Raw genomic sequence first — 26,473 nt, 5'->3', positions numbered from 1 at the left:
TACAAATAATTTTGCTGCCTCAACAAATACAGATACAAATACATCTCTGTACATCCCCACCCCCTACATACTCACACACACAAAATACAGTTGCACTTCCTCAACAAAGTTGGATGGTCAATAACTGAATCATCTGATCCTCCTTCACTACTGCACTCTGTCTGTTCCGTATTTCTGTACTGTAGAACATTAGCCAGATTTATATATATATATGCTATACATATAGTACTGTGGAAAAGTTTTAGGCACCCTAGATGTATAGATTCTTATCCATTATGCAATACCATCAGGGAGGTGTCTGATCGGTCCCAAATTTATTCATGACATGGCAATGACCCCGAGCATACAGCTAGAGTCATAAAGAACAATTTTCAGCAACAAGAAGAATGATGAGTCCTGCAACAGATGGTATGGTATGGCCCCCACGGAGCCCTGATCTCAACATCATGGAGTCAATCTGGGATTACACCTGAGATGGCCTAAATAATAAATCCACAGAAGAACATTCTTTCTCCAGGATGGTTACAACAACCTACCTGCAAGTTACCACGAAAAACTGCGTTAAAGTGAACCGAGGAGAACTGCTGCTGTTTTAAAGGCCAAGCTGCTCACAGCAAATATTGATTTCATTTAGGTTTCTGCTGTTTACTCAACTTTAAGTTAATTGATAACTTAAAACAATTTATAGCAATATTTTTATATTTTTGTATTGTACTGTATATATATATATATATATATATATATATATATATATATATCTTTTGCACAATCTATGTTCACGAATGCTGCGTTTTTCAATGCCTGTACCAATTCAACCTTGCACACATTTACATTCTCTATTTTTTATTTTTCAACCTTAATTTTAATTATTGTAAAGTTTCAATACCTGTGCATTTATGCTACCTTTGCATCAAGCCAAGGAAACACAATTTCATTTCTTCATAGGTAGCATTTGACACTGAAAAGTAAATGTAAGTAGATGTAGGTAACTGTGGTGAGATGACAACAAGGGTCCTTGAGTCCTAGCTTGTTGTGCAACATATCACAACCTCTTGACTTTGTAGCCTACATTATACATTTCTCAAAGAACTTCAGTACAAAGTCAAGGGGTTATAGTATGTAGCACAACAAACTAGCAAAGCTCTGCAAACGGAACTGAAATTCTGCGCATGCCCAGTAGCAGGTTACTTTCTTATTGCAATTTTTACTCTTTGGAGCCGTTTCTAAACTAATGTGACTAAATTTTTCAGAATGAAAGAACATGTCACCCAGTGGAGTGTGGCTCATTAACATGTTTTTAATATTTTTGAAACATGTACGGATGGACTTTAGAAGTTCACATTTTGAGTAAGGAATGAGAAAAAATAGTGAAATCCTACTACTGTTGTTTGTTTACATTTCCAGAGCCAGAGGAAGCTGGCCAATCAGAACAGAGTGGGCTCATCAGGAGGCGGGCCTTAAAGAGACAGGAACTAAAACGACCTGTTGAGACAGAGGCTGAACTGAGGGGCTGCATAAAGGACCAGTATACGATAAATAAGGTTTCAACTATAAATCATGTAAAGACATTCCAGTAGAGCCCCAGAATATAAATATAGATGTGGAAATATGCAGAATATTTCCCCTTTAAACAATATTCAGGCTTATATGTACATTGAAAGAGCTATTACTTGCTGTAATCATTTATCCTCTCTCTATACTGGCTGGAGATTCCTTCATTATGTGACTCCGATGTACAGTAAGTGATGAGGGACAAAATCAACAGTCCACGTTCTCTGCAAAAATGTGTTCACAGTTCAGCTGAGGCCTCATATTAGCTTCTGCTGAACTTTCAAATGCAATTTTTCCCCAAAACAAGGATGATCTCTTCCATTGGAGACTTTTTAAGTTCACAGCCTCAAAGTACACTACAGACAGACAAACTGGATGGACAGAAGATGCATCTCCAGACACCGATGTTTTGTTTTCAAACTGATGTCAGATCAGTCACACTGATATAAAAAGAGTAAATGTGAAAATGGAGCAGAGCGATTTTTTTTTCCTGCTGCATATCTGGCCGTTCATCTTCCAAAACCACATAAATCCACATCAAAACCACAGTGAGGTCCAGTGAACACAGCAGCAGCAGTTTGCACATGCTCAGATGAAGTACTCCTTCTTGCTGATGTCCATGGCGTCACGCAGGGCAGGGTCGCCTCGCAGCGCTGTGTCCGCTGTCTCTGCAAACTCCATGCCCTTGGCCTCGTTGGTGCGATACGAGCCCTTGTGTCTGAACATGTAGCGGATCACAACAACCGCCAGACCGATCAGCACCAGGATGACGGCGGCGATGACAACTGGGAAAAGGAAGATAAATGAGTCAGAACAGACTGAGATGAGGTTTCACAGTCACAGCTGGTCTCACACAGATGCAAGAAGAAGACAGAAAACATCATATGGTTTATTTTCTCTGCACCATATATTCAGTATAAATCTTCTGCAGTTATGTCTGAGTCATATTAAAGTACATTTTCCACCATTCTGAAATCACTTTTTCCCCTAAATCTGTATGTGAATTTTACAGAGCCCAGGAGGGGCCATAACCCTTTTCCTCAAGAGGGTCATGGGTAAGCTGACAATGGGTGGGAGGAACCTCTTGGACAGGTTGCCAGCAGCGATAGAGACAAACAACCATTCACACTCACACCTACGGGCAATTTAGAGTCGCCAAATAATCTAACCTGCATGTTTTAGGTCTGTGGAAGGAAGCCACAGGAAGCCGGAGAGAACCTACACAGGCACTAGGAGAACAAGCAAACGTATAGATATACAGCGGAAACTGCTTATGGTGATCACGGCTGCCTGGGTCAAATTGATCACTATAAGCAGACGATTATTATAACCAATTTTTTTCTTTTCCTTTATTTCTCATGCAGATTACTATCTAATTGACATTTGTATATTATAGCTGGCGATCAGATTGATTAGAGATTATATATATACATATAAGAATATATAAGGATGATATGTAAGAATGGTGTTCATCCCTCCAGAAGAGTTCCAGAAGAACAGCATCAATTGTAGAATCAACGCCAAGGCTGAGGAACACCATTCTTCAAAAAGATATTCCCTTTTTTGGTGTTTTGATGATGGTGGTGGAGAGCGCTGTCTAACACGTCAGTCCAAAATCTCCCACAGGTGTTTTCATACTCATCAAACCATTCAGTGACCCCTCATGCCCTATGAATTGGGGCACTGTCATCCTGGAGGAGACCACTCCCATCAGGATAGATATGTTTCATCATGGGATAAAGGTGATCACTCAGAACAACTTTGTATTGATTAGCAGTGACCCTTCCCTCTAAGGGGACATGTGGACCCAAACCATGCCAGCAAAATACCCCCCAAAGCATAACAGAGCCACCAGATCCCCTCACTGGGTCAAACATTCAGATGTGTACCAGTTTTTCCTTTAGTTTGTCACCTGTCTGTAACTCCCTCCCCAGTGCTTAAAAAATTATTTGACGTGCGTCCCCCGTTTTGAACCGCCCCCCTCCCTCTCAAACACCAAAGACTATCAAATAAAACTTTTGAATTCTGGCTATAAAAGCCTTTGTATGTACGTCTGTCCCATTCTCATGAACACGATATCTCAGAAACGCCTTGAGGGAATTTCTTCAAATTTGGCACAAACGTCCACTTGGACTAAAGGATGAACTGATTCGATTTTGGTGTTCAAAGGTCAAGGTCGCTGTGACCTCATGTCCATCCTATTCTCATGAACACGATATCTCAGAAACACCTTGAGGGAATTTCTTCAAATTTGGCACAAACATCCACTTAGACTCAAAGATGAACTATTTAGAATTTGATGGTCAAAGGTCAAGGTCACTGTAACCTCACAAAACACGCTGTTGGCCATAACTCAAGAAATCATATGCTAATTATGACAAAGTTTCACACAAATGTCTAATAGCATAAAATGAAGTGAGGACATTTTATATCCGAAAGGTCAAAGGTCAACTTCACCGTGACATCACAGTGTTCTGCAAAAATACTTTTCTTGTCATTATTCAACACCATAACTCAGGAACAGAAAGGGAGATTGTGACCATGTTTCACATTTGGTCGGATACCGAATTGTTGACACTAATATTGGTTCCCACCTTGAAACTGTGGTGATTTTACTAAATTCCGTCAAAGTAATCACTAAGAATATTATATGAATCTGGACACACATGGATGTAAACTGCAACTTGACAGGTTGTTGGGGGCATACATTCTCAAGGCGGTATTTCTAGTTTTCCTCAAGAGAAGTGTGTTTTTCAGTCTTAATGAACCAGGGCTGCTGTCTGCACTCAGCAGTGTATCATTGTCTACAGAAGCAGAAATGAGGCTTGAAGAGACAAAACTGGTGGGATTCGTTGAATGGCTCATACATGGTGAGAAAATCTGAACTCACCTCCCAGAATGGCATCAAAATATCCGTCATCCACATCGTAATCTGCCACAGAGAAAACACAGAAGATGTTAGCTGAACATTCACAGAAGAAGGTTTAGTGTTGTTTAATGTGGAGAAGAAGGTTTACAGATGAACATTAAATCATGGAAGAATTTGAGACCTTTTATTGTAATACAGTAGAAACCGGTTAGTGATCACATCCGTCAGGGTCAAATTGACCACTATAATCGATGATTATTATAATCGATTTTTTTTTCTTTTTCTTAATTTCTCATGCAGATTACCATCTAATCAACATTTGTATATTTATTACATGAATGTAAAATAATTAAATGGGCAGCTTTGCTATTTACTGAATTTTATAAACTGTTTCAAAATACAGTACAGCTGTTTCAAATGCTTGTTGTTTCTCTGTTGCGTCTCATTGACTCGTTCTTGTTTGTCATGAGCTTAAATGAGACTACGTTTTTCATTGAGAGAAAAAGACTTTTTTCCTTTTCTTTTTCCTGTCAGCCCCCCAGCCTGAAGCAGACGGGTTCTACGTTGTGCATTTAGGCTGCGGGGGCGGGGCCACACTGTAACGCTGCACAACCCTGCCATGAGGGAAGACAAAAACATTAGGAAGAGGGGAGGACATTGCTCTTCATTTGATAACATTAAAAGTAAAGTTAGGCTTTGCTGATGGCTTCCCAACTCATTTTAAAAAAGACGAGAGAGAGAGAGAGAGAGAGAGAGAGAGAGGAGCAGTGGTCGAGCGAGCTAGAAAGTGGATGAGAACAGCGAGCACTGGTAGCGAGAAAGCCGGTGAATGAAAGGACAAAAAAGTTATTTTCTGATTGTTTCACAGAGGTTACAAATAATCACCCACACCCCGCACCTCCACACAAACCTGCAGGGGTGCGCCACAATGCCTGATAATGGTTCCGCAGCCACTAAATACACATCATACGTGAACTATGGGAGTAAGGTAAGTAATTACCATAGTTTTTCCCATATGTTTTCATGTATGAAAAGACCCATAATGAACACTGGAAGTGGACTACTTGATTACTATAAGCAAATTATTTACAGCATTTGTATAGGAATGATTCTGACCCAAGCTTTTTGATCCATATAAGTGGTTGATCACTGTAACCGTGATCACTAGAAGCAGTTTCCACTGTATTGACTCATTATCTAAATTAATTAACTAAAGGTAAAGCAACTTAATTTGAGACTGTCCTCCCAAGAAAAACGACACAATAGGTCGTAATGTCAGTCACCCAAAAATGACCTACAGTTACGTTTAAGTGACAGCTGCCATCTAGCAGCTGTAGTAATTATGACCCAGAGCAGTAGTGCAGCTCAGATGACGTATAAACATGTGGACAGATTTCCTCATTCAGAGGAGGAGGGTGGATAGAGGCATTAACCCAACAGAAGACTTCTGTTCGTTTCCTGTTTGAAGTGTCATTTCAGCTGGAAGAGTGACAGAGTTTGTCAATTTCTGACAAAGTTGGAAGAAAATATTCTCAACAGACCTTTCTCAACTGTTGGACAAAATCTAAGATGTGGGAGGAGATTTAGATGTTTGGATGCAGATGACTTTGTTATTGTAACAGCTGTGAATTTTTCATCAGAGTTTGTTTGAACAGTTAGCTCGTTACAGAAAGTGATTAAAGGTAATCATGAGTTATTGCTCAGGCAACATCTGCCCGCCTTCACTCGACTTTCTGCTGAAGGACGGACGTAGCTCCACATGAGTGTGTATGTGTGTGTTTGTGTTTGTGTTTGTGTGTGAGAGAGATCTACAACTGGGATCCATCCCATAAGCCCAGCAGTGTTCAGCACACAGTATTAACGTTCAGCCTGATGTGCGCAATTAACAGAGAGGCTCATTAATACCTAATCACCTCAACACATCGAGGTGTTCGCCCACTCGTTAAATTCTCATTCTGCTGCGTTGTTTACAATGTGGATGAGTTCAGTGCAATTAAAGCAGAATTACAAGACTCAATCATGTGGGACATAAAGAGACAGAGAGAAAGGAAATTAAACTTCACTTACTGCAAACTGTAAAAATATCTCTGCTCTAACAAGTTATTCGGCCAAATGAGTCCAATGTGTCTAAAAACTACTTTTGAACTCTCCTCTGTTTGCGATATAAATCCACATTTCAAGAATTTTCTAGAATCAATCTTGTAACAAGAGAAAACATGCTGGAAACAAGAGTTATTTTTCTACTGATTTACTGATTTGCAGATTAAAGATATCAAGATATCTTGGTTGAAATCAGGCTATATTTTGTTGAAAAGTGAAAGTTTTGAACAAACCACATGTCTAGACAAGTATTAGATTCAAGAATCTTGAATCCCATCAGCTTTTAATTTAATACGTTATATTTGTTAGCAAAGAGTTGCTTATTCCCACACCCAGCAGTTCAGAGCAACATTATCATTCATTTGGAGTCGTGTTTCTGTCCACCTGGTGAATGTAAGTCCAATATTCACTCTCTTTTGTCTCTGTTTTTGCTCTCTAACAACTCCTGAGGGAAATAGCAGGCTCTTTAACTGCTAAAGGCTCCACTATGTTCACCAGCTAGTCTAGCTAGCAGATGGGTGGAGCCACTCTGGAGGTTGACCAGAAGGCAGAACAGATGGGTGGAGTCACTTGGGAGGACCAAACGGCAGAACAGATGGGCAGGACTGCTCTGGAGGTCGATGATGTAGGTGGGACTCCTCTGGAGGCTGACAGAGATGCTCAGGGCAGAGACCTTGAGGGCTGAGACATCGACAAAGCCACTCAGAAGGGCAGGCATGCATGCCCTAAGATGATGAAAACAGGATTGAACTGACTTGCTTTTGATCAAAAATGACACAAAGATTTGCAGCATTTTTGTGTCAGCACCCGAATATTTTCATTTATCTAGGACATTGAGAGGCAACTACATTTTTTGAGACTAGATCAGAGAGTTAGGGATGTACAGAGAGCCCAGTATTTGTATTTGTATCTGTATTTGTTGAGGCAGCATGAATATAAATTACACATATGAGTGGACAAAAATGACATGCGGGGTTCCCCAAGGCTCCATTCCGGGGCCTCTTCTGTTCAGCATCTACATGCTCCCACTAGCTCAGATTATGGAGAACAACAAAATATCACCACAGTTATGCAGATGACACACAAATTTACATAACCATATCACCAGGGGACTATGGTCCAATACAAGCACTGAGTAAGTGCATTGAACAAATCAACAATTGGATGTGCCAGAATTTTCTTCAATTAAACAAAAACAAAACTGAAGTAATTGTTTTTGGAGCCAAGGAAGAACGTTTAAAAGTCAGCACTCAGCTTCAATCGATAATGTTAAAAGCTACAAACCAAGTCAGAAATCTTGGTGTAGTCATGGACTCAGACCTGAATTTCAACAGCCACATTAAGACAATTACAAAGTAGGCCTACTGTCACCTTAATAATATATCAAGAATTAAAGGACTTATGTCTCAGCAGGTTTTGGAAAAACTTGCATGAATTTATCTTTAGTAGACTTGACTACTGTAACGCTGTCTTAACAGGTCTCCCTAAAAAAACGATCAGACAGCTGCAGCTGATTCAGAACGCTGCTGCTCGAGTCCTCACAGAGACAGTGAAGAAAGTGGATCATATAACTCCAGTTCTCAGATCTTTACACTGGCTTCCTGTCTGTCAAAGAATTGATTCTAAGATACTGCTGTTGGTTTATAAAGCATTGAATGGTTTAGGGCCAAAATACATTTCTGATCTGCTGCTACATTATGAACCATCTAGACCTCTCAGGTCATCTGGATCAGGTCTGGATCATAACTGCTGCTGCCCCTTTTGCACAGTGGGTTGTCTCCTACCACAAATTGTCATTATCTGGTTCATTTGAGAATCATTTTAACTCTGTCGAAGAGGGGTTGTGCTAGATAGTCAGCATGGCCAGGTATTGTTTATAAAATAAACAAAATTTTAGGTAGTGGGGGCTTAAAGGTTGGAGAAGTGAGCTTGTGACTGGAGGATTGCTGGCAGGATAAATCTGCACGGGGAAAGTGAAAAAGCAGTGCTTTCCTCTCCTTTATTACCACCACTAAAGTGCCCTTGAGCAAGGCCCCTAACCCTAACTGCTCCAGTGAAGCTGCTCAGTGGCCAGCAGATCAGACTATGGTTGTACTGGGCAGCCTCCATGTATGAATGTATAACTGTGTGAATTTGATCAAGGCTTTTCTGAAAAAGAGAGCACTGCTCTCAGAGAAATTCCCCTGAATAAATAAAGGTTAAAAAATTTGCTGTGAGTAAATGTGTGCCGTTTTTGTTAGGGTGTAGCCTATCTCTTTTGAGCATCTCCAATTCCAAAATGCATCAGAGTGATCAATATAGCTGAAACTGATGGCAGAACACAGCACTTGAAGCCATTGATTAAAACCAGAAAGCCGGCTAAAACCTTGACGCCCTTTTTTCAGTTGGAATGGGCCCAGATACTACATACAGACTTTCATAGTTACAGCAAGAAGTTCAATATCATGTTGGAGTTTGATTGATTGTTCCCAGCACTCAAGAACAAGATAATAGCAAGTACATACGTAACCTTTGCAAAGTCCAACTATAATCCTCTTCAAAATATACTTGAACTGTACATAAACTGTTGCATAAATTTAAATTTAACATTATTTAAAATTCTTTAGCAACAAGTCTGTCTTGCATGATCAAACAATAGATGATGAGTGTCTACAAACTCTATTATGCTGTAGAAAGTTCCACTATATGTGGCTGAGACAAACTCTATTCAAGTCTACTTTAAACTATTTTAATTGGAGACAAATTAATATAGTTGAATGTCTTGCACCATTTCTGAGGAATTTACACAATTTGTGCAACGTGTACTGAACTGGAACTGAACCTTCACGGATGACCATAACAAACACAAACAAACATCACAAAACTGAGGCAACCACCAGATATTCTGAGGCAATAGAGGAGCTGTGTTTCTGCACCTTGCAGACATCCCTTGATTACAATCTCAGAATGTGAATAAGAAGTTCAAAATTTCCATGTACTCTGATGTAAGTGACAGATAAAGAAAAGCTCACTTTTTTGTGTAAAGTCATGTAACATCAGCATGAAACTGATTGATGTCTTGGAGATAGATGATATGTGGTAATACAAATAAGAGGAAGTTGTAGAGTTATAAAAAGTAAAGCCAAGAGAGGCTCTAGGGAGTTGGTTCCTTTTTCTTTTTGTGGGACCTCTTTTTTCCTTAGGGTCTTTTGAGAGATCTCTTTGAGACTCTCTTTAATCTTTTAATTTTTGCTTTTTAATTTTTTGTTTAAGTTTTTGTATTTTAGTTTTTGTATTCTTAGATTGCTTGCTTTGTAAAACCAAATAAAAGGGTTAGGGTTAGGGTTAGGGTTTTATTTTTATACACTCCAACCAAAGTTCCTGACTTGTGCTCGTCTCTGAAGTCCTCTGGTGTTCCTTTAAGGTAAGAAAATACGCCCCTTCGGGATAGGCTGACCTTAGTTTTGAAACTGTTTAGATTATAAATTATTGAATTTTGCAAAGGTAAAAATTAGTGCTGTTTATAGAATATCAGAGTGGTAATGGTTCAGTGACTGAGGTTAATATATTGCTGAACATGTGATAGAGGTATGATTTCTGTCTAAAATTAGGTTGAGTGTTTTATAATTAGGGGTCTAATTGGCTAAATTGTTAGGGCTAGGGCTCTGAAGCTGCCCTATAAAACCAGGCGAGTGCCCTCGACTGACAGAGTGGGGCTCCTCCAGAGATGACCTGTTAGGAGGCCATCTTGGAGGACTTTCAAACCTCCAACACCTATTTGCACCAATACACTTCGTTGTGACTCAGGCTGTCAGGACATACTTGACTACATAGGCCCGATGCTAGTGGTTTAACGACAGCTGGTGATTATAGAAGCCAGGCTGAATTTGGTTCTCTAAGCAGGGCTAGGATAGTCGTGCGTCTGTAGATTTTGGGAACTACGTTCGATACCTAGGAACACCAAACCATTAGCTTTATTAAAGAAACAGCCCTTGCTTCCCCAAGGACTATTTAGCAAGGATGACTGCTAATCACATCACAGATGGAAGCAAACTGTTCATGAAATGTTGTATAAACTTAAATAATGTTAGAACATGTATAGCATGTGATTACAAAAGACACAGTTTGCCAAATACCAGTGTGTGCCTAAATGGCTCTTACAGTATATCTATAGCTATTAGTTGCCCTCTTAGTTGGCGGTCCCGAGTATCTGCTTGCCTGACGGTAAAATCTCAGCACTGACAAGTTTATTTTTTAACTGTAAAATGTCCTGTTCAGTACATACAGTCACAATTTTTCAATCAAAAATGTCAGGCAACTTTTTAAACTATCAAATTTCGGTGTTGGTATCAACCTCAAGACTCCAGTATCACTCTACTCTATCTGCTCTATTTCTGAGGCAACACTGGAGCAGGGGTAGCTAATGGAGACTCACAGTTTTTGTTTGCCTGCCGAATAGAGTTTAATCTGACCCAAGAGGGATGAAACAAGTCAACATCCAGAAGGAATGAATGTCAGAGCAGGTTGAAGAGCACAAATCTCAGTCACATTTGTTTAGTAAAGCCAGAGCCTCATTAGCCTCGTTAGAAAAATCCAGAGGCCTCTGCAGGACAAAGACGGGACATATGCTCTGCCCCGCCGGCAGCCACGGGCCTCTTCAGAGGGCAGAGGAAAGGAAGGAAGACTCTCCACACAGAATATCTTGTCCCCTGGGGAGTGTCACACACGCCTTTCATCACATTCCCAGAAGTGGCGTTAATCTCACCCAAAGCCAAAGACGAAGAAAAAGCTGCGAGTGTCTCCAAGCAGGAACTAGAAGCCAAATTAATTTCACCCTGCAGCGCTGCGGCTGACACTGTGCTGATAGGATATTCTCAGCAAATACATACATGCAAAAGCAGGGCAGAAATTTAACTCTTTTGACTGAATCATTAAATGGGAAGATGGGAATGAAACACACACACACACACACACACACACACCATCACAATCAAAACGAGAATGTTATCAGTGTGTGCAGACAGACTTTGAGCTCTCGGGGAGTTTCTGACCGTTGTGGCGCTGCAGTTGGATCATTTATGGACCCTGTGAGGATGGACGGGCTGTTGAATGGAGCCAACAGTGTGACAGAAACAGCCCTCAATTTGGCAGCTTCAGGCCAAACATTCAGTGGACGCTTTGTGCCATCAATAGCCATCATGTTGTTATCAGCCAGACTCTGTGGAGATGTTTGTTATTTGCCTAAAAGTCTGCAGGCTGAAGGGGACCTGATGCTGTCGGCTCCACGCTGAATCGGTTTAATAGGAAAAAGGTCCAGAGTGTTTTCAAAGGAGCAGAAACAGCTTTGGTGAATAATTGGACACTTTTGCAATCCCGAATTTCTGCTGGCAATGATTTATGAACGTAGAAATATAAATGTACACTCTGCAAAGCAGCTTCTGAATGCTGAGTTCTCCACAAGCCTGATAGATGACTGAAGTGAAATGATGGAGTGTATCTATCTAAGCTTGGGCCTTTTTTTTTTTTTTTTTTTACCCATTTCCATCATCTGACATTTGTGAGTCTGACTGAAGGTGAAAATGTCCAATTAATGTCTGGCTGATGCTTCCCCTCCAACCAGCAACACTTCCATCACCTCTCTATGTTACCTCACTCTCAAGAGTCACTTCAACTAAGTTGTATTTTTGGTTTTAGTTGTCTTGTTTGAGATATCTGTCTCTGAAATTTCTATTGTAAAACTTTTCCCCATTAATATCCTACAGATTTTCCTTAAATTCACCCCAAAAATATCCTTGTTACTAATCCAACACGCCTGCGTAAATCCTAATTTCATGAAAATGTTTTTGTCCATGAAAAACAAATTTTCTGTTGGAAATTAGACGTATATAAATGTATTTTTTAGGAGACAGTGTATCAACTGAAGGTGATAAAGTACAAAATGGCGAGCTGATGCTTCCCCTCCGACCGCCACCAATCATATCTCACTCTTCTGCTCTTTCCCCATCATAGATATATGATCGGCCCTGCTAGTCATCAGGCCTCATACAAGAACCACTCATACAAACGGATTCGTTCTTAAGAAGCATGTATGAGACATTCATCAATCTCCTTGTACTAAGAATTTTCTATGAGGTACGAACAAAATTTACGAGTCATGGACAGACAGTCTGACTTTCTTCACAAGAGGAGAAACACTTGATTGATTTAAAATGATAATGTCTTAATCAAAGTTTATGCAAAATGAATATTCTGTTCGCCATATTATCATCAGAATCAGAATCATCTTTTATTGGCCGAGTTTGTTTACACATACAAGGAATTTGTCTCCCATTTAGTGGCTCCTAATGTACTTTCACAGAATAACAACACAACAATCATGAGGAATATTCACAAGGAAAGACAATATACAGGTGAAAGCGTTTCTGTGAACTGTAAACAGGAAACAAAGAGTGCAAAGAGTGATGAGATTAATATTAAATGATAAAAAAAAGACATTTATGTACAGTATATACAGCCTGTTCGGATATACAGTAGTGAGTGGAATGTATTGCACATTTTGTATTTTAGACTAAATTAAATATATAGAATTTGTAGGTACAGTGGGTATTATAGTGTCCAGGGTTATTCCACAGTGCAACAAGTGAGTTAATTATTCATAAGTGTGACATGAAGGGGAAAAAACTGTTCCCATGTCTGGTGGTTTTGGTGTTCAGTGTTCTGTAGCGTCTATTGTCCAGAAGGGTCTGCAGTTATCATTATCATAGCTGCCAATTTACTGAGAGCGTTTTCAGATTTTATCATTTTTATTGGCATATTTTAACCCAAAGAGGTTTTTTTCAGTGTGATGATTTTTCTGTCAGTAGCAGCTGTAAACATCTGGCTCAGTGTCTCTCTGCAGCTCTCTGTCCAGCATCATGTTGTGTTGCAGCTGTAATATTCTCTCCTCTAATATCTCTGCAACGTCACATGACCTCCTCTCATATTAGTCACTTTGCTTTAGAAAGATACTTTTTTAGCATCTAACTTCATGTCAAAGTGTTTCCTCTTTATTTCTGTCACGGTACAGCTGCTGCTCTGATGGATTCATGTTTTCTAATTGTTTCAGCTCCTCTAATATGACGACTGACAGTGATAAATGTGTCTGCTGGTTTCTGACAGCAGCAAACCTCAAACTCTTTTCATTTCATTCTCTGGGAACGTTTTATTGTGAATGAAACAGCGGAACAGGTCGCCTCATATGGACATTTTAGGGGCGTCGATGATGCTGATTCCTACACAGGTGATTGTGCGAAGAGGTCTATCGGCTCTTGTCAATCAATCAATCACTTTTCCAATCACTTGGACTGCATACTTGTGTTTGAGAAACATCAATATAAATTTAGTTTAATGTAAGTTTTAGTTGCCGTAAAAAAGCAGCATTTATTCTTTGAGAGAGATCATCAGGTCGGTGCTTGTACTCTGGTTGGCTGCTGTGTGTGCATGTGACTGTATCCAGGTAAATAAATTCACTTCACTCATAGCTACACAATAGAAAGATTAAAGCCACTTCTTATTGTTTATAGTGGTAACACTATATCAGATTCAACATGTTGTAGAAGAACAGTAGAAATTATTCCTTGTGTCTTGGTTTTGGCATTTCTTTCTTTAGAACATCCAAATGCAGCACAATAGTCTGGTATTTTGGTGATTTTTATGAACATTTTTTCCCCTCTTTTTAATCCTTGTTTTGTAGAGACATGCATGATATGAAATCAATTTTTATTTATAAATAACTCCCCTTCCTGGCTACACCACTGCATGCATATATAAATATGTTCCTTCACAGTTTAAATCTACAGTAAATGCAAATAAATCTAAACAATTACTTCAGCTTTCATTCTTGTTGGTTGTTTTTAGTGCAGCTCCTCTTAGCTCTCTCTCTGCTTCAGTTTTATTATATGTTATGAGTTCACTGAGTCTTAAGCAACCTGCAGCTATTCAAATTTATTCTCATCATTCTCATTTTTCACGTCACTCCATCATAAAGATTATAAAGCAGCAGTAAAATCATTAATAAAGAGGAATTTTAGTGAAAAAAACATATTTGAGTGAATTTGGGACTGTTGGAGAATTATTAGAGAAGTTGTGTTGAATGAAGAATTACAATCTTTAAGGAGAGCAACTTTCTAATCACAGATATTTTATTTTCTTCTTCACTTGTTATATTTATTGTAAATAAATCAATATATGAATGTAAATAGCAATCAAATGTAACTATTTGAATGTATATGATTATATAAGTTTAAAAATCATTTAACTTACAATTACTACTTCAATTACAATTAATTAATTATTCTACTTCCTTATTGGTATTTCATAATTTTAAGGAAAAATAATTGAATATCAAAAATGCATCTTTTATCTTTTTATAGATTTTTAAAAAAAAATTCAGTTACATCAGTAATTAATTAAAGTTATGCCTTATATTTCTAATTTGAAAATTCAAGTTGTCATGAAATACATGTTGTGTTTGATAAAGCGGGAAACAGATTATGTGTGAGATGGAAAAACAGAATAATGAAGTTAGATTTAAAATCATTTGAAAAAAATGTTTGATCATATATTGACAGAATTGTTAAGTGGATGATAATGATATTATCTTTTATATGTATGTTTATGAAATATATTTGATTATATTTCTATTATTACTCCAGTGGCTTTGCATTAAAATAATTATTTAAAAAAAAGCTGAAACTGAAATTAAAATATTTTTTTCTTTCAGTAATTATTTCCTTTAAAAAAAATCAATCATTTAAACAAATAATGATTGAATTCTAAAATGGAATCACAGTATTAATTTATAAATAATTTATTACATAATTTTAAATCTATTAATTATATAATTTCAGTTATTAATTGCATTTATTTATTGTAATAATACATTTTTAAATTAAAGCCATCACAAAATGCCAAGTGTAAATGTTAAAACATAAATTAATGTAAAGGAGACAAATAGATTGTGAGATGGAATATAACACAATAATAAATATATAATAACAAACAAGTAAAATTTAAAAACCTTTAAATTGAATTTATAATTCAATCAGTAGTTCTTCGTTGAAAGACATTAATTTGAAATTGCGTTTAACTTTAAGCTTTTTATGCATAGTTTAAATAAAAATGGTGTTCATTTTTTATTATGTTTTTTATTAATCAATTTATTAACTAAACTCTAAAAGGTCCATTACTGCGGTGGCACAGTCCAGACCTCAAATCTGAAGGGTTAATCCTCTGGCGAGCAGGAAAGGGGATCAGTGAATTTCAAAGATGGATGTTTCATGTGTCAAAGTGGAGCGTTGACCTCAGAACGACCTCAGCCGGAGGAAACTAAACATTAATCTCTAATGGATTCATCACATGCTTGTGTCTCTGCAGTATATGAAGAGTCCAGACATGTTGCATGAAGCTGCAGTGGAGCAGGTGATTACGGTGCAGTGCTGCAGGCTGACCAGTTTCTCCACAGAAGGTTAATGAAAGGAAATGATTGTCGGAGGGATGCTGAGTGGATCATGGAAAGAGGAAACAGCCCGCCAGGAAAAACGAATCATTTCCTTTTCATGAACTGGTACACAGTACACACTGTGTTCACTGCTAACAAAAGCACTGGACAAATAAAAGCTTTGACCTGCTGATGGCACCAGATGAAAATTCAGAAGAGCACCAAAGTTATTACAATTCACCCTGAACTGCTCTGTCTCCTAGAAATGATGTTCATATACGACTAAATTGCAACAGCAAATACATTTTGCTAGAAACTTACTGCTGATGCATTACGTTTTCTCTCAACATAATGAGAAAATGGTAATTAACGTATTTGACATGTTGCAAAAATGTTGATAATGAACATATAAGTGAAAAGTTCACAGACAACATAGTTGTTTTTTCCACCAAAATACAGAAAAAAGTCTGCAGTGACTTGAGGCTCAACATGTTAATGATCTTCCACTAACCTGAACCAAACCTGAACACACACAGGACTCATCCACCCCGACCTGCTCCCTCCCACTGCAGAAAAATATATAAATATAGTTTCATTCATTCATTCAAAAAAAAAAATTGACCCATGAACATAACTCAGGCAGTAATTATATTTGCAAATGCAACAGAATTGGGAAAACAATTAAGTCGTATATGAACATAATTTCTAGGAGACAGGGTTGTGTTGAGAAGGATACAAATGTCTGTTGGACCTCACACAGACTCATTTCATCAACTTCTTTATATTTGTTCTTTTGGCTGATTGATTTGTTTTGATTTAACCATAAGTTGGTACTACGATGTGTAAAGCAAAGACAGGTGACAATACAGGTGGCACAGATGATGCTGATTATCTTATAGGATGCCTTGTGTGATGTTTGAATTGTATAGAAAGTGTTTTTTTTTGGCCCAATATATGCCAAAAAAACCCCCAAAAGTCTGTCTTCTTATATCAAAATCCAAACACGTTTTCTTCCTGTAAAACAAAATACGAAGTATGCTTATGTAGGCTTGAACCAACCAGTTTTAACCAATAATATCACATCCACCAATCAATCAATCTTCAACTTTTAGTGGCACAGAGCTAAGATACATTATGAAACCTTTCAACACTCATCAATCAAAACCCTCCTAATGTTACGTCCCGCCTGTCTATCCTGTTCCACTCTGATACTTTCAAAATGCCGTTTCATCTGGACTTTAAGACTGTGAGACCACCAGCATAAATGAGATGGGGTTGAGGTCAATGTCAATACCAAATTTCATGTCAATCCTTCCAATAGTTAGCAAGATGTTTCAGTCTAGAGTAGTGGTGGGAAGTTCAAGTGTTGTGTTGCTTTGGTATACCTGAGTCTGGACTTCTAAATATTTGGAGTATTTCAACTACTTTGAGTTTGAGTATTTGTTGTTGTTCAGGTATCTTTCAGGACACATTAACAGGATGTGCAGGTATCAAATAGTAGTAAATCAATTTGTTACTTTGATATATGCGTTGATGCTTTGTGTGCTTTACTTTTACAGTAAATAAACAAAAATATACAAAAGGTGGGGACACATGAGGACTGATGGGAGTGAACTGGAGCAGGTCTGTTCCAGTCTCTGCCAGCTGGTGTTGATAAAATCATAAAGTGTGTGTGATGTAAGGATTCTCATCTGAAGTCTGCAGATCAAGTTGCTGCCAGTTGTTTTCATGAAGAGATTTTTGAACATTTTTAATATTTGTGACTGAAAAAAAAGAAAGGTTTGTGGTTTAAGAGAAATGGAGGAAAAGCTGATAATGAACATTTCTACAACATCAAATCAAATCGCTACACAGCCAACCACAACCTGAACTTCCAGTCCATATTTCCAGCACCTCTCCATCCAGGATCTCACACAAACTCTCTGCTTTTTCTTCTTTCTTTCTTTCTTTTTTGCCTTCAGCACAAACTGCTCTGCATATGAACCTTACAAGAGGCTCATCGACCTCCATGATATTCATCCAACCACTGTCACATCCTACTGAGACTTTTTTCTGTTTTGGAATCTTTGTGTATTCTGTTTAATTGAGTTTTCAGTGTTGCTATTATGTCTCCTGGTTTTCTCTGTTTCCCTTGTGTGTTCCTCCTGTGTTTTTGTCACCTGTTTGTTTACTTTAGTTCCTGTTTTATTCTGAAATATCTTCTCCTTGTGTCTGGTTCACCTTTACTTCCTGTGTTTGATTATCTCATGTGTCTCACCTGTGTCTAGTTTGCAATCACTCCCAGTGTATTTATAGTCCTGTTTTCAGTATGGTCTTGGTCGAGTCGTCTGCTTTTGTTCTACGTTTATTCCATGTTCCTGGTTAGTGTTCCTGTGTCTGTGTCTCCTGCATTTCTGGTATGTTCTTGTGACTTTTGCATTTTCATTAAATATTTCTGCATGGGATCTTGCCTGCCTGCCTGCCTGCCTGCCTGCCTGCCTGCCTGCCTGCCTGCCTGCCTGCCTGCCTGCCTGCCTGCCTGCCTGCCTGCCTGCCTGCCTGCCTGCCGTTTCTGCATTTGGGTCCATCTGCTCGAGTCAACCAAGACCGAACTGAAAACTGTGCTATAAATACACAGGGAGTGATTGCAAACTAGACACAGGTGAGACACATGAGATAATCGAACACAGGAAGTAAAGGTGATCCAGACACAAGGAGAAAATATTTCAAAATAAAACAGGGACTAAAGTAAACAAACAGGTGACACAAAAACACAGGAGGAACACACAAGGGGAAACAAAGAAAACCAGGAAACATAATAGCAACACCAAAAACTAAAGAAAACAGAATACACAAAGATTCCAAAACAGCAAAAGTCCCGGTAGGACATGACAACCACAGCATGTTTGGTATTTTTGCCCAATCGATTAATAGACTAATAGTTGCAGCTCTAAAGTAAAGCTGAGTAGGCGGGAGAAGGCGAGAGTTTTTGTCACCGTCAGACGTGTGAACATATGACTGTTTTCCTGGAGACAGCACTAGTCTGAGCCGAAGTGATGATAGACCAAACAACAGCATAAAAATAATACCAATAATCAGTAAAGTCATACTCAAGAGAGGCTGGATAAGTATCAACATACTGCTCAGAGAGTGAGATTATGAGGAGTTGGCAGAGTTGAGATGACCTCTGGGAAATTGGATCTGATCTGTTGGTCACCAGCCACAGAGTTATTTAATGAAGCAAGAATATTATTTTTGAGGAACAGAAAAAAAATCATATTGGAAAATAAAGCTGGGAGGGTCTCAGTAGTGATAACTGACTGGCTTGAAGCAGTTTTTATTTATTTTACAGGAGAAACAATCGCAGCATAAATCATTCAGTCTCTGGGCAGAGAACAGAAGCTGCACGAGGAAACTTCTCCATCGACCTCTCAGAAACACTGAGACTTGTTGACTTAATCTCCCAGAAATCCTGTGCATACTTTAAATGTTCTATATGTAGGATTGTGAAGCGATTTACATGTATTAATGGGTTTTTTTTATTATTTCCATTGAGTGAACGGGTAGTAATGTATGAGGAGGGGGGCTGATTGGCTGGAAGTGAGAGATGCTCTGCAAAACACAATGTTAGAGATCTTTTATGTAATTATGAGGAGAGTAAGTGAGGGAAAAGATGTCACCTGCAGCGGGATGTTGACTGCACCTCATTTAACCCTTTCATGCATGAATTATGATAACCTCAGTCAGGATCCTAAGTGTTTTTATTCCTCTTTAGGCATGGAAAAAATATTTGAACTTCACTTTTTTAAACACACATTTTTCAAGGAGATTTGTCCACTCAGGTGGACAGCATGCGTTTGAGTTTTCAACTGCAGGAATATGTATTTAACAAACCAATGAATAAAATTATACATTATTTGAAACTATAAAATAATATATATTTTCAAAGTTGTTAAACTAATGTTTTAACATATTTTAAAATATTCTAATACTGTTTGGTGCAATGCAAAACATTGAACCTTGTTCCTGACTCCTCAGCCTCTCCCCTCTGTGTTACTGCATTTATTAGCACATGAGCTACAGATAACTTGAAATGCAGAAGATCCTTCTTTTCTAATCCAGACATTCTTTTGAGGTGCCAGGCGTTCCCTCAGCTCCCTCAGCTCCCTCAGCACCCTCAGCATCCTCAAAACTGCAAGTTACATTCTAATAACATAAATCAATTGATTTACAGCCAAAAAAGTTACTGCAGATGAAGCATTTTCAAGAACAACAAAGTCGCAGTAATAGTATAATTGTAGTTGAAATATAGCCAGCGATGCATGATGTCTAACTTAGTGGACAGATGGTTAATTGTCATTTTCTCCAAACATAAAATCAATACTCGTAAATTTTAACAATTGTATTACTCCTTGGTTGTTACTTGATGTTACAAAATTTTATTTACCTGCAAGGGTCTATAACTATGGAAAGATTGGCAAGATGTTCCTGAGCTGCTGAGCGTTTCCGGCCAGCTGGCGGCCATCTTGGTTTTGAGAAATTTGTGTTGCACTTACAAAGTAAGTAAGTGCAACACAGTGAAAGGGTTAATGACCACAGATGTCACTAATGAGAAAGAATTTCTGATTCCTACATACAGAACCTTTAACTGAAACATATTTTTCCTGCCTGTCTGGTAGTGAGTCTAACTCTTCATGGATGAGGAGCCTTCATACTGTAATTAGTTTAATTAATTTATTAGCACAGGCAGAAAATACCAATATATATATATATATATATATATATATATATATATATATATATATATATATAATACACAATGACAGGGATTGTGCTGGTGAGATCAAAAACCTGTGTGGGCTTGTGAAGGAATCTCACCAAAGAAAAAAGAAGGAAAAGAAGAAGGAAGAATAAAAAGATTATAAACATAGAAAAAAAATTACAATCCAACACTATGACAATAAAAAGTAGGACTCACATAGCCTGATTAGGGTTAGGGTAACCCCTAACCCTAATCCTAACCCTAATCCTAACCCTAACCCTAAACCCTAACCCTAACTCTAACCCTAACCCCTAACCCTAACCCCTAACCCCTAACCCTACCCCTAACCCCTAACTCTAACCCTAACCCTAACCCTACCCCCTAACCCTAACTCTAACCCCTAACCCCTAACCCTAACTCTAACCCTAACCCCTAACCCCTAACCCTAACCCCTAACCCCTAACTCTAACCCTAACCCTAACCCCTAACCCTACCCCCTAACCCTAACTCTAACCCCTAACCCTAACCCTAACTCTAACCCCTAACCCTAACCCCTAACCCTAACTCTAACCCTAACCCTAACCCCTAACCCTACCCCCTAACCCTAACCCTAACTCTAACCCCTAACCCTAAACCCTAACCCTAACTCTAACTCTAACCCTAACCCCTAACCCTAACCCCTAACCCCTAACCCTAACCCTACCCCTAACCCCTAACTCTAACCCTAACCCCTAACTCTAACCCTAACTCTAACCCCTAACCCTAACCCCTAACCCTAACTCTAACCCTAACCCCTAACCCTAACCCCTAACTCTAACCCTAACCCCTAACCCCTAACCCTAACCCCTAACCCCTAACCCTAACCCCTAACTCTAACCCTAACCCCTAACCCTAACCCTAACTCTAACCCTAACCCTAACCCCTAACCCTAACCCCAACCCCTAACCCCCAACCCCTCCTTAATGTAAAAAATAACAAAATTAACAACTAACAATAAAAAAAGAAAAGTAGAAAACAAAATAATACCAATCAAATTAAAAAAAAAAAAATTTCAAAAACAGGTGACTTGTGCTCTATAACTGGGTAATACACATTCAGTGAGGTTTGCAGATGTCAGGTATCGTGGTTCAACAAATAATCCTTAAATTTAAATTTAACGTCCCCTACAGAAGTAGATTGAGCTACAAGATTATAATAATTGTTCCATAATTTAGCTCCTCTGAATCTGATGAAACACTGACATCAAGTAATGTCGTTCAGAGCCCAATTATGTTCCAAACCCTTTTATGTATATATAATGGTGGATTTCTACTCTAAACGCACTCATAAATAATTAGTAATAAAAGTTAATTGTGTGTTTCTTATTGTCATTTATTTTCTTTGTATTTTATAAAATCATGTTGCATTTATTAGTTTTTCCTTTGTTTTCTTAAGTTGAGGGGAGGTTTGTTGTATCAGCGTGTAGTTTCTGTGCCTCTCCTGTCGCACCTATTTTATCTTTATTAGCTGGATTTGATGCTGTTGTATATGTGTATAGATAAAAAAAATTAAAAAATGTATATGTAACCCAAAAAGACTTGAGTTCCCTTCAAGAACCTCAACTTGGATCGAAACATTGTCTACTTGAATACATTTTGTGGCTGCTATTAATCAGTTTACCATCCTGTCATGCTATATCTTACAGAATGTAAGATTTCCTTCATCACACAATATACACAACAATTGTCTTTTTCAGAAACAAAGAGTCTGAACGCCTTTAACAAGAGCTCTGCAGCCTGTTAACAGTGTCACCGACAACAGGAAACAGCGGCACGATCCTCCATTTTTAGCATGACGGCGGATGTCGGACGAGACGACACAGGAGCTGACCTCAACTCGTCTGAAGCTGCCAGAAACACAGAGAGACACAGTGAGGAGAATTTTTCAATTATCCACTGTGTCTCTCTGTCGGCATCACTAGAAATTACCTGGTCAGACGAGGAAGGAAAAACTGGACAGGTGGGAGAGGCAAAGAGAGGTCATGAGGTAGATGACAGAGTGAGTCAGGCGGCTGGAGGAGGGAGAGTGAGGCTGAGAAACTCAGAGTGACAGGATGAAACAAAGGGCTGGAGGCAGAGAAGGGAAAGCACTTACAGTGCACAGGAATGAGACGAAGAGAAATCGATAAGTAAAATGTGGCAGCAGAAGAAAAACAGCACTAAAGGGAGGAGGAGGGAGAGGAAAAAAAAAACCCAGCTGCAAGAGGAAACCATCTAGTGCCAGCTCAGTTGGAACAGGATGTGTTGAGTTTTGGAGCTGCAGGCTTTGGAGGTAGTTTTTCCTTCTGAGACGAGAAAGAGGAGGAGGAGGAGGAGGAGGAGGAGGGAGTGTCGCTGGTGAAGATGTATTGGGAAATCAACAGGGAGGGGTGCAAAAGGCAGAAATGGTGTCGGGTGTCTGTTTATCTTACAGCCCCAAGAGCCCCCCTCCCTCCCCCACCTCCTCCAGTCTTGTGTCAGAGATAGGGAAGGAGAGCTGCAGCCCTACAGGACTCCCCTCCTCCTCCTCCTTCTCCTCGTCTTCTTCCTGCTCTTCATCTCTCACGCTGAGCTGCCGTCTTTCCACAGACAGCCCATCAGTCAGGGATTCTGGCCTACAACTGTTCAGCCTGCCGTCCAATTACCCCCAAAAAAACTTTGTTGACACTGAAAAACATCTTAAGCAGCGTTCACCAAAGTCACGTTTGCTCGCCCACGTGAGACAGACGGCGCCAGAAGCTCGGTGATGTAGTGACTACTCGCAGGGCTGGTTAGTAATAGGTTGCTGGCGCGGTCGGGCTAGTTAGTCACAATACCTCCCACAGCTTTGTTCTATTTTCTCTCTACTGTTCTGTTTACCGTTCAATAAAAAGTTATTAAAGACTGAAAATAAACTCAACTCTCCACTCAGCTTTATTTATATAGCACTTGATCCAAAGTAAAACAAAACAACACAAAAACAAAGTAAAGAAAGGGCACATTAGCTGGTTAGGTTCGGCACAGTTGAAAGCTAACGCATAAAAGTGAGTTTCTTGAAAATCTCCAATAGGGAGAGAATTCATAGTTTTGTCCCCCTTAACATTTAGTCCTGGATCTGTGGACAGACAGAAGATCTCAGATCTCTGACAGTGTGATATGGACACAGAGTTCTCTGATGTAAGAAGGGGTGAGAACATTTAACCCTTTGTAGAGCAGAACATTTTGAATTCAGTTTGATAGCAAACAGGGAGCCGGAGCAGGGAGGTGAGGATGGGAGTGATACGGTCTCTTATTTTGTCCTCATTAAAACTGTTGCTGCAGCGTTCTGAACTAATTGGAGATGAGAAAAAGAAGACGAGAGGATGAGAGATGAAGGCATGGATGGCTTTCTCCAAGTCAGAGGCTTGGAGACAACCTGATTGATTTGTTTGTCAAACTTGAGAGTCGAATATGCCTCCAAGATTTTTTATATGTGATTTAACAACAGGAGACGATTAGCCAAGATGAAGAAGAAATAATGTCAGTTAATGGTTCCAATTTGATCCAAATAATAAAACTTCAGATTTAAAGTTCTCCAAGTTAACAAGTTTGCTATTGTTCAATTAGCAAACTTCTCTAATGGGACAATAATAAACATTTGTACCATCGACTCCTGTCTCACATCGGTCTGCAAACCACGTCTCTGTTGTGGAACGAATGATTTTTACTCTGACAGAGGAGGTTCAGTAAAGAAGTTCAGCACTGTCAAGACAGCTTGTTTGTAGTCAGAAGTGCAGATTGGTAAGTCAAAGTTCACAAAATTTGAACTCAGCATGAAAGCATTGTGTGCATTTAGTTCGTCGCTGCAAGCAAATGAAATCTGGTCAGATCAAAAAACACTTTTATGTGTCGTTCTGGACGTATTTCGTGGTTTCATTTGGAGGTCTTGTTGTTTGCACAGGTTACAATTCTTTCATTTAAAATTTAGAATTTTGTAAAAAAAAAAAGGTGAGTTTGTGGATCTTTTCACAGCTCATAGGATGACTTGTAATTTATTAGAACCTTCAACTCAGCGGTTCACCTCGAGGACACGACAACATCGCTACAGCAGTCCAACAGGAAGACGAGTTGTCAGAGGATCTCAAAGGTTTTAAACAACCAAGATTTCACCAGATTATCTGAACCACTTTATTTGGATTCATTTATAAAGCAGAGAATCACAAATTTGCCTCACAGAGGTTGACAATCTGTACAGCATAATTAGCAGTCCCGGTGGTGGCTGAGCTAAAACAAAGTTTATTTTTGTTTTTAATATTCTGATTGTATGATTATGATTTTATTGGAATTTTGGCTGTGTACCAGGATCCTGGTATCTGACCACTAGGAGACTTTCCTCTTAAAAGCTAGTAAAAGACAGTGATTGGTTGACAGATGACCAGTGTGTCAGTGAACATGAACGGAAATATTCATCAGGCGGATGATGAGGAATGTAGATCGATAGATTACCATCTGTGTGTTGATACTGTGATATATATTGTTTCTAGTTGACAAAACACACATTTTTCATACAGTAATTCTAAATATAGCATTAATTTTACTGGTAATCCAGCAATGTCCATGAAATTATCTTTATTAATACATTTATTACAGTTGGTTATCATTTAATTTATTATTTAATCATTATTTAATCCACATGTAACAGTCTAACCCAGGGGGTCGGCAACCTTTTGGATGTCCTGTGCCACCTTACAATGTTTAAAAAAAAAAAAACACAGCCCTGAGTGCCAGTTCATTTTCATAATGAATATTTATCTATTTATTTATTTATTTACTGCTGCTGCACTCTACACACACGCCCACACTTTATTACTTGCGCAGATGTATGAAAATTACTAGGGCATAAAAGAAAATTTATTCAGTCTTACCAATGTAGTGCGACCTTTGACCCTGCTTTGGCAGCACACAGATGTTGTAAACACGTTGCTCTCTTAACTGGTTCAGCTTTATCAGCCTTTTCCTTGAAGTTTTTTTCAGGCCTTGTTTCAAAATGACGTTTTACACTTGAAGTTCAACACATAATATTTTTTCACAGCAGGGAGTAAAAACATCTGAATTAGTTTGTCCAAGACGGCTAAAAGAGGCGAATATTAGACAACCTACTTTTTTTTTTTTTTTGCTTCTGCCATCGTCAGTTGTTCTTGAAATAAAGCAAAAAAGGAGGCCAGCTAGCTTTCCTACATTTTCACCACCGCTGTGATGCTGTGATGTATTTTGAGACTAATTAATTATTAATTAATAATTAATTGTTTTTCCAGTGTCTAGTTGTGCAAACTGTCATCTGCTGTGTTATTGGATGGTTTCAATTTGTTTGATTGTTCTTAACTGGCGCCATTATTTCATTAATGTTTAATATTTAGAGACTGAGCCCAAAAGGCAGAGGGCGAGGACCCTATTGTTTTCGTGTGTTTGTTTGTTTGTTTCTTTCTTTTTCTTTCTTTATTATTATGCCACTTAAAACCGACTCCATTGAAAGTCTGCACCAACAATGAAATTATTTTCTCCAACTGCTCCTGGTGATGTCACTCCCTCAGTGCTGTGAAACATTCCGCAATACACACTCATTATAAAATCACAGGAGGAGCAAGAAAAGACTTTAAAACTCACACTCTAATATCTCAAAAACAGTAAAAGATAGAAAAAACATGTAAATTCAAGATTTGTAGGTCAAACTCTCGTGACTCATTTAAAGTTCAAATGAAGTTTGTATCTAAAATTATGTG

The 26,473-nt window shown here is 38.7% G+C and overlaps 1 protein-coding gene across 2 annotated transcripts in view; it reads right to left on the bottom strand.

The window, feature by feature from the left end:
* Nucleotides 1-1,855: 1,855 nt before the first annotated feature.
* The window catches only part of LOC137192261 (glycophorin-C-like), a 33,905-nt gene continuing 9,287 nt past the window's right edge, over nucleotides 1,856-26,473 (bottom strand). The window contains exons 3-4 of one of the 2 annotated variants that reach the window (XM_067602798.1): nucleotides 4,442-4,483; nucleotides 1,856-2,336 (exon numbers count right to left, since the gene is read on the bottom strand). In XM_067602798.1, the coding sequence (XP_067458899.1) occupies nucleotides 2,140-2,336; nucleotides 4,442-4,483 (239 nt within the window). In that variant the 3' untranslated portion in view covers nucleotides 1,856-2,139. The remainder of the gene's footprint in view (nucleotides 2,337-4,441; nucleotides 4,484-26,473) is intronic. The other variant, XM_067602799.1, reaches the window with a different exon arrangement.

The sequence above is a fragment of the Thunnus thynnus genome, chromosome 11 (assembly GCF_963924715.1).
Source record: "Thunnus thynnus chromosome 11, fThuThy2.1, whole genome shotgun sequence".
Taxonomy (NCBI): domain Eukaryota; kingdom Metazoa; phylum Chordata; class Actinopteri; order Scombriformes; family Scombridae; genus Thunnus; species Thunnus thynnus.
This window is presented reverse-complemented; position numbering and strand designations above follow the sequence as displayed.